The sequence below is a fragment of the Terrapene carolina genome, unplaced genomic scaffold (genome assembly GCF_002925995.2).
Source record: "Terrapene carolina triunguis isolate 2854851 unplaced genomic scaffold, T_m_triunguis-2.0 Scaffold66, whole genome shotgun sequence".
Taxonomy (NCBI): Eukaryota; Metazoa; Chordata; order Testudines; family Emydidae; genus Terrapene; species Terrapene triunguis.
The window spans coordinates 72961399-72970678 of record NW_020664417.1 but is presented as its reverse complement, the minus strand read 5'-3'; the positions used below and the strand labels follow the sequence as shown (position 1 = coordinate 72970678).

General features: G+C 45.7%; 1 protein-coding gene across 1 annotated transcript in view; it reads left to right on the top strand.

The window, feature by feature from the left end:
* The first annotated feature begins 4593 nt into the window (after positions 1-4593).
* SLIT2 (slit guidance ligand 2) overlaps positions 4594-9280 on the top strand; it is a 407535-nt gene continuing 402848 nt past the window's right edge. The window contains exons 1-2 of the mRNA XM_026648011.1: positions 4594-6323; positions 8794-8865. Of these exons, the coding sequence (XP_026503796.1) occupies positions 6112-6323; positions 8794-8865 (284 nt within the window). The 5' untranslated portion in view covers positions 4594-6111. The remainder of the gene's footprint in view (positions 6324-8793; positions 8866-9280) is intronic.

The following is a 9280-nucleotide window of genomic DNA, read 5'->3' as shown; positions in this document are numbered from 1 at the left end:
TTTTTTTTGCTTGGGGCGGCAGAAATGCTGGAGCCGGCCCTGCCTAAAACCTTAACTTCACTAGAGAAGTTCACCATGCTAAATATCACTTGGTCCCTGTAATAGGAATGCTGGCCCTTTAAGGACTCAGCCTGGTCCGCAGAGCTTTAGTCCATAGAGGGAGTCACATCATTGTTGGCCACTGGTGAGAGGAGGAGTCATGACTATAAAAAGGACAGCCTATATCTACAGAGGAGAGGTGGGGATGAGGTAGAACTTGGGGAGAGTTAATTTTTTCATGGTAGGAAAGTGGCAAAGGGAAGGCTCTCTAGTACCAGAGCCTGTGGAAAGACTAGCTGTGTTCTATAGAGCTCTATAGAGAGGAAGCCAAGGGCAGACTTGGGAATAGATAATAGTTCACTGAGATGACTTTTGAGTAATTCTTGGTTATTACTGTGAAGATGGAGCTGGGTAATGAGGTGGGTGGGGCTTAGCAAAGGGCTGCTTAGAAAGAGCCTGAGGACAAGACCTGACAGGCACAGACATGAAGAAATAAGAAATGGTACGGGGGTGGCTTAGACTTTGACAGGCTGATGCTTTGGGTGATAGGGCCAAAGGCCAGAGCTCAGAAAACTTCAGATACCCCTGATACAAGGGCAAAACTGAGAACTGAACTTGGGGAGGACCAAAGGTCTGTGTGTTCAACTTCTTGGTGACTACAAAAAATGTAAGACTTCTCTTTCTTTCCTTCTTCCTTTTGAGACTACCTTGAGTGGGACACTTAGCCTTTCTTAGCTTCTCTACACCAAAGGCTGCCTTTCTATCACTGTCCTGCTCCTTAGTCTCTCATTCTCTCCTGATTGGAATCATGCCCCATCTCCTTCCTTGCTCTTCTAGCCTCCAGTCTAGAGCTGGCTGGAAAAATTCTGCCAAAACATTTTTTTGGGGGAGGGGGTTGGAATTTGATGATTTATCCAAATTGAAACCTTTTGTGGAGACAGTTAGACTTTTACAAAGTTCTGATGGAACTCTCGCTGCCAGCCAGGTCCTCCCATTTTCACTGGCACCAACATTTTCTTGCCACAACATTCTCCTTCTCATTCCCATCTAAATCCTCCTTTTTCCCTACAGTGTCTTAGCCAATCTCAACTATTCAAAAATCATGATAGACCCCCCCTCCTCCCACAAGAACCATGAGAATTTAAAAAATGTTGTGTTCTTTTTTACTTCTTGCATTTAGAGTCTACTTGGTTTCTATTTTCAGGATTTTCTATGCAACCATAGGAGATAGAAACTTACTTCTGAATGAAAGCTAAGATACTCAGTTTCATGAGATGGGCCTTTAAAAAACAGTATCACAAGATTTATGATAGAGTAATGAGAATTGGCAACACTGCTTATGCCTGGTTCTGATATGACGAATGGTGAGGGCCATCTTAACGGAGGACAGTCTGGAGTTAGACTCATTGAAAACTACGAAGGGCCTTGGCCATTGTTATAAGAATCAGCTTCTCTTCCACCTGAAAAGGCTGTATGGAAATAGTCATTCTGGCTGAGATGAGCTTTTGGCTTTAGCCTTTTTTGGAACAATGGGAGAAAGTAGCCATTCTTAGTAATGGCAAGAAAACCCTAGCTGTCTCTTGACATCACAAGCATCTTAAAAAAAAAACTGTAGAAAGTAATAACTTCTCAGGCCATCATTCTAGGGGATGGTGGTGACAAATAGTACTGAGATTGAGGCAGTTGGTCTGTGCTGGGATAGAGGCTGTGAGTACCTGGTTACTTCTGTATCTGTCTCTGATAAAGTCTCAGTTCTGTTTAACTAACAATGTCTGAGACACAGTTGTGTGGTGGATTCTACAAAATGCTTACAAGTCATATAGACTCACAATAACGTAAGAGTGTTTTGAGTTATGCGGCCCTTCCTTTGGTGCTTCAGTGCTTTCTTGTAGTGTATTCAACTGTTATTGTTACAATACTCCAGCTCTATTTCTGATTGTTCCAGTTCTTATTATTAGCATCGATCTCTTCTTGTTGATAGCTATAGTCTTACCTACATGTATATCCCCTTTGGCTTTATATTCTGCACAAGCCAGAACCATGTTAGGTGGTTTCTTTAGAGAAAGGCAAATGCCTTACTTTTTACTGCTGTAACTAGAATTTGGCTAAAGATATCATTCCAAGAAGATTCTCACTCTCTCAAACATCCCTGTGAGGATTTGGGGTTACCTTTTTAATCTGTCTTGCTGTTTTTTAGTTGTTTTCCTCCTGTGAGGCATATTTTCATTCATAATCACTTGGAAGTGTCTTAGCATCTTGGAACTTCACCTTTTATGCACCTGAAGCATCTGAATGGAGTAGCTGGAAAGCAGAATACATATTCCACAGAGGGTACTACACTACATTCAGTAAGAGGCGAGGCTCTTGGAGAGTTCTGCCAGTCTTACACAAGGAGTTAAGACCCATGGACGAGAATCCTGTTGGAGTTTCATCTTCAGAGAAGCATACCTACAAGTAAGTAGTTTCCCCTTAGCGTCTTATACAACACCAAGCGCACTGTTGGCACGTAAATATCAAATAATGAATAGTACCAGATGGTTAACATATCTTCTGATTTTTTTCTTCCCTAGACAGAAAGGGAGTGTTTGATAGAGGCATTAAAACTGCATAGCATATGTAATTGTATTTTTATTTCTTTCTTACTGTTTATTTATGGGTAACTTACATTGCAAATTAGAGAACAAACTTTTTTTAAAAAAGAAGCTAATCATCCCTTAAAACATGATCAGAATGTGGCTAACAAATTAAAATATTTTACATAGGGCCTGATCCTATGAGTCACTGTATGATCTCAATTCCCATTATAGTCAATGGGTTGAATTCTGCTTACACCAGTTTAAATATGGAGTAGCTTCATTTAGTTGTATAAAGTACTCCAACTAATATATTGTGCCAGAAGTTGAAAGCAACTGATAAAGTCATGACTTGAAATGCACTCTTGTATGCTGGGGACGTTTTGAAGAGACAGACTGAAAAAATAAGATGAATTTCCCTAGATAAAATAGCCATGACCGGGGCTTAAATTCAGCTGGAGCTGTCTGGAACAGAGCTCTGGTAAATATTTTCAACCCCCCCTGGAGTTTTCATAGCATGTTGGTGGGGAGGGCTCAGTGAAATACCCTATGAGAATTTAAGTCCTGGCCAGGACTGTAGTTGATTTTAATTAGTTTCATTTTGGTTAACATTCTACAATAACAGCAGAAAAATCGGGAGTAATTCCATTGATTTCAGTTTCAGTGAGCATTTTACTGGGTTGTGCTGCAGAGACTCCAGGGATAAAGAGGCTCAGCTGGACCCAGTCATATGGAAGAAGCTGTGGACTCCCTGGAGCATTTACAAACTACTTGCTGATGACTTAGGCCTCTCTGGTGGTGTCCTCTGTGCAAGGGGAATCACCTTCTCAGGTCTCTGAGGTTAGATTTTTTTAAAATCACTTTGTGTTGAATTCAGGAGGAAGAATAAACTCAGTCCAGTAAAGATACAACTTTAAACCTGGTGTATGTAAATTTTTCTATGAATGCTAGAATTTTCTTGCAATAGGCAATGTTTTTAGGAGGATATCCCAGAGAAACACTGAGCATGCATTTTACACAGTTGGAATGGAACAGAAGAGAAAATTAGTTTTCCTTTAAAAAAACAACAACTAGATCTGTCACTCAGATATAAATAAAGCAGCATGATGCTCCTGCTTTGCTTATTTAAAGGTATACAGTGTCACAGTCACACCCCTGAATTTTCAGAAAACATTTGTTCACAAGATTATTGTATAATTTACATAAAATGTAGGTTTTTTAAATAATGCAAGAATATGGAAAATAGAATATCATTCTCCAAGCCCCTCTCCTTAGCCAATGGTGAAAAACTCAATGGCATGCTTGAGATGTTTCAAAAATATGCAAGATTGTTTTGCTTTTCTCAGGCTAACTACACCAAGGCATGCAACCCGCCCCTAGCCCCTTCGTTATCTGTCTCTGCCTCACAAACGCTTGAGATTTTTCCGCACAGAGGTGTTTAAAGTGTGTGAGAAAAATCTCAGGTCTGAAAAAGAACTTAAAGTGTGTGAGAGCTTTTGCAGGAGGAAGGAGAGATGGCGTGAAGATGCTGAATCTGCATAGATCTTGCAGTTGTTTTTCTAGCTCTCTTGCCAATATTAAACACTCCCTAGGAATCTGTGGTGGTGGCGATCGCTACAGGCAAGGGTGCGCAGTTTATGTCTTAGCCCAGCTTCAGGGGAACTCTGTCCCTCTTTCCACCCTAGTACTAAGCAGCGGCAGGCGGTGCAGCTGCCGCCAGCCTCACTTGGAAGGCAGGTCGCTTGTTAGGGGCTAGGGTTTCTAGTTCTCGCTGAACTTTCATTCATTGTTTGCGTTTCCCCAGTTCCTCTTCTACTCACCTCCTCCCCCCCGATTTGAAGGTCTGGAGCCGGCCAGCCAATGGACGCTGCCCTTGCGGTTTTGGGCGTGGCCGGAGGAGGCGAGGCTCCGCCGCCCATATATAAACGGCAGAGCGTGGGGAACTTCTAGCTTGGTGTTGTTTACGGGAGAGGTGCTTGGATGTTTGCGGCAGCAGGGAGAGAAGGCGGAGGAAGAGGCAAGGCGGAGGGTCCTGGTATCTGTGGCAAAAGCTGCTGGAAGCTTCCTGTTTGCTAAAGAGCTAAGCAGTAGCAGCTTGGGAAGCGCTGGCACACGTTTTTGTGGCGCCCTGGGAAGCACTTTCTGCAGTGCTAGCAGTGACACACACCTTGCAACGGGGAAGCGAAGCGGCCTGCGTATGTGTCTCATCCTATTGTTCAAACTGAGAGACTTGGGGGTGTGAAAGAAGGAGCTGGCGTGTTGTCTCTCTTTTCCAACCCCCTCCCCCCCATTCTCCTCTCCCTCTGTGCAGGAGGAGACCAGCCTCCCGGGAGCTACAGGGGTTGGAGCCAGCTGGACTGTTTTATACAGACATCCCCTGCTCAGGTGCGCCTTCGGGAATCGGGGAGGGGAACGGAAACCTTTCCCAGGCATTCTCCCTTTCCAGGCTGGGGAAAGGAAAGTTCTTCCCTCAGCCCCTCTACACAGCCATCGTAGGAGCTGCTGAACTGCCTTCGCCTATACAACCCCCACCATTCCTACCTTTCCCATCAGGTGGTGCCTGCTGCAGCAGAGCTCCTGTATCCGGGAGACGAGAGGGAACACACACTACGTTCGCTAGCGGTGCCTGTCTCGCTGTGCTCCCAGGATCGCAAGGGCATCGATAGCTGTGATCTGTCACCGAGGAGGTGGTGGATGAGCGCTCTCTGCAGCAGGGCAACGAATCACTTCTCAAACTGCTGCTGACTGTCGGGCTCCGGGAATAGCTCTTTCCTACGAAACTTGCCTTTGGGAGCTTACAACCCAACATCATCTTGTGTTGACTCTTCCCTCCCTCCCTCCCCCCCCCCGGCAGTTTGATGAATGCTTTGGGAGTGAGGTATGATTTACTGAGGCTCCTCTTGCAGAAGTGTGTGTGTGCAGTTGCAAAGCGAGCCCCCACCCCCTTGCAAGACTGTAACCAGCCCGTCGGTGGGGGAAGCGTGTGTGTGTGAGCCGCTCTGCCCCAGTGCTTTGAATCGCTCGCGTGTGGTGCCGCTGGGCGATTGGTCGCAATGCAGCTCTATGGGAAACATGCAGCTTCAAGCAAACGCGGAGCCCGTGGCTTCTAGCCGGGAGGATCGTTAAAAGGGACAAGGAGGAGAAAGAAGCGGAGTCACCCAGCTCTGCCGTAGCCGGAATCGGTGGCTTTGCTTCGCATTTGCAGGGAGTGTGTGCGCCAAGACCCAAGTCCCGCATCTTCTCTGCCACCAGAAGGGATACGAGACCCCGGCTCGCCCCCCAGCGAAGTTGGTTCCAGGGTCGGATTGGTGCCACCCTTCTTATCTTGCCGGGGATTTTTGGTTCCTCCTTGGATCGCGAAGGACTCGGGTTGCCTTCTCATACCCTGCAAGTTGCCCAAGTGCTCGCTCTGCTGAGGAGCAGGAGGAGGGCGGTTGTGTCCTGTCTCGTCTGGGGGGCGGCCTGCCTCGCTTTCCGCTCCTCCCTGGCCTGGGGGTCAATGCTCCAGGGCTCGGCGGCGGTGCAACCTCGGCGGAGGAGGATGGGCGGCTTCGGGAGGCTCTCCCTGGGGCTCGTGCTGGTGGTGATCCTGAGCGAGGTGGCGCCGCAGCCCTGCCCGGCTCAGTGCTCCTGTTCCGGCAGCACTGTGGACTGTCACGGGCTGGCGCTGCGGAGCGTCCCGAGGAACATCCCCCGCAACACTGAAAGGCTGTAAGTAACCCCAAGCCGGGAGGCGCCCAGCGGTCCCCGGCGCCACTGGAGCACAGCGCCTCGCTCCCTACCCCACGCGCGCTTCGCCCTCCCCGGTGAGCTGTGGGGTAGCCTGTGGTATGTGGGGGGCGCCCTCCTGCCAGCGCCACCCCAGTTTGCCGTGTGACTTGACTCTCCCATCCCTCGTGGAGCCGCCTCGCTGCAGAGCGCCTGGGATGGGGCAGGTGACACTCAAATTCCCTGGAGGCTTCGCTTAGGTTTCAGACGCCCCGGGCAGATTCCCGCTCCCTGTCCTTGCTCTCCTCATGATGGGCTTCAGGGTAACGTTAGGAGACATGAAAGAGGGAAACCATTAGTTCCACCGCCTCGCCTTCCCCACTAGAAAGGCGGCAGGAGGCGAATCCGCCTCTCGTCTCGCGCGGCCGCTGGCTGCAGGGTAAGAGGAGGCGACATATAGAGCGGCAGTTTCCCCTGCGCTGCATGTCAGGGTGCCTCGCTTGTCGTCCTGCCCCCCGTGGATGGCGGGGCTGGGGGGAAGTTTTGTCATTGCTAAGCAAACTTCGCTCTGGCTTTTAAAATGGGAGCAGGGAACCAGAACCGGCTGGGACCGCTCGCTCCAAGGGGCTCGGCTTAGCTGCCCAAGTTCTGCGGCGTGTCCCTTTCTGCCCAGCTCCCAGGCGGTGTGCAAAACCATGGCGCGGCAAGGAGCCCCTTGAGTGTTGGGACAGAGCTCCCCAGCGGCGGGCAAATGGCAATTAAACCCTCTGCTTTCCTTTTTGCTACACTGCTTGTAGAAGGAAAGAGTGGAGGGAATTCCCTAGCCCATGCAAAGCGATTGGGGGAGAGGGGGGGAGAGATTGTATTTACACGCCCGTTATAGGAATACAGGCAAGGATGCATTTTCCGTAGCGTCTGCATCCCTCTTCCCCCTAGAAAAAGCTCAAACCCTTCCATGTGTCTTGCCCGTGGGACACAAGCTGCCCTTGCTTTCTCTGCTCCCCTTAGGTGGGCATACAAGAGGATTCCACCCCAGTTACACATACTACTGCCTCCAGTCACAGCCTTGATTAAACTGTCCCTAGCCCTGATTGATTTTCCTGTCAAATTAGGATCCAGACCTGAAGAAGAGCTCTCTGTGTATAAGCCCAGAGCTGCTGCTCTCATCAACAGAAATTGGTCCAATAAAAGATATTACCTCACCCACCTTGTGGCTCTACTATCCTGGGACCAACATAGCTACAATGCTGCATACAAATTATGATCCACTCAGTTTGTGAAAAGCATACATAATTTTTCCTGAAAGATCTGTTGGATCTAATACCATCCTGGCTTCTCTAAAGGGGTAAAGGGAAAAGGACGGAGATAGACAATTTTTTAAATCTCTTATCACTTGTGTTATGCTATTCAAAACAGTTTAAAGGTTTAAGTATAAACATATCTTACTCTAGTAGTGTCTGCACTCAGACAAATCCCAAAGTGATTGACTGTGATCTTTCCTGTGAAGAAACTGCGTGGTTCAGTGGAAACTGTTTCCTGCCACTTTTGCTTAAAATAACAATGTGCTGATTTTTCAAAAAGAATATTATAAATGATCGGTAACCCTAAGGTTAGTTTCTGTGTAACAGTTTCCCCTATGACTTAGATCAAGGAGGATATTCAAGCCACAGCAAAGCCTGGTTTTACTTGTAATGATTGGAACCAGGGCCAGCTTAGTTCTTGACCTAAGATGCCAGAAAAAGGGGTAGTAACTCCAGAAGGGAAAGTGGTGCTGAAATCTGAACAAAAATGTCAAGGCCTGAATACTGTTTTCATCATTGCCTCTGAGTTTGCACTTTACAGTCACAGTGGGGTTTCCTGAGCTGTAAAAGTATGAAAACTAAACTCTTCAAACATAGGATTGTAAGGTAAATCCTTATAAATGTAAATCTTTGAAGATCAGGTCTTTGATTCTTTCTAAGCACTGTTTGCCATTGGAAGTTTAGTAATATATTTATTAAATGCATTGCAAAAGTGGTCATCCAAATAAATTCCTAATTACTTGATTTCTTGACTTAACTAACTTGGTCATAGTTTTTATACTTTTTTCAGTTGATACAGTTAAGAGTGTTCTGTCTAAATATTGGTTGGGTCTAATTGTAGTTGGATACCAATATTAAAAAAACATTAAGATATAAACTTGTGATAAACAGAATTGATTCCAGAACTCAGGGTAAACATGAGCCACATAATGGCGAATAGATTGTAAGAAGAGAACCTTTTTAAAAATCAAAGTTTAAAACTATTAACTTACTTAATTTATGGTCTCTTTATTGTCCAACTCACACAGAGCTAGTGTTAAGAATTAACTATCTAGCGCATTTAAGTTCTCGTTTTGGTTTTAAAGCACTAAAGATGAACCCCAACAAAATAATAATTTTAAATCCCCTGTTGAATGTTTTTCACTTTTCTGCTAATACATGATTCTTTTTAGGGACCTTAATGGAAATAATATCACAAGAATCACCAAGACTGACTTTACTGGCCTAAGACACCTTCGAGTCCTGTAAGTTCTTGTTACTTTATGCTGTTATGGTGTTTGTTAATATTACTTGATGTAGGTTAGACTTTAAATTTTCAAATTTTTTTTTTTAAGTTTTTAAAAAGTAAAGCTGTATATTTCACCACATTTAACTCCTATGCTGCAGCATCTGAATTTAAAATAAATGGGGGAGGGGCAATTATGGGATGACAAAAAAAGTTTGGAAAATGCCACAGTAGCAATTTTGTATGTAGCCTTTAGTGATTGGTACACTACCCTTAAAATTATAAATATAGCAAAATAAGCTGAGGCTTTAAAATAATTGGTAGTTTACAAATGTGTGAAAAGGGAAATCTTGCATTTTGGTTAAAATTAATTGAAAAACTATCTGAGTAGACTGCTAGTTTGGATTATCAAAACATATTGCTGAGTATGCACA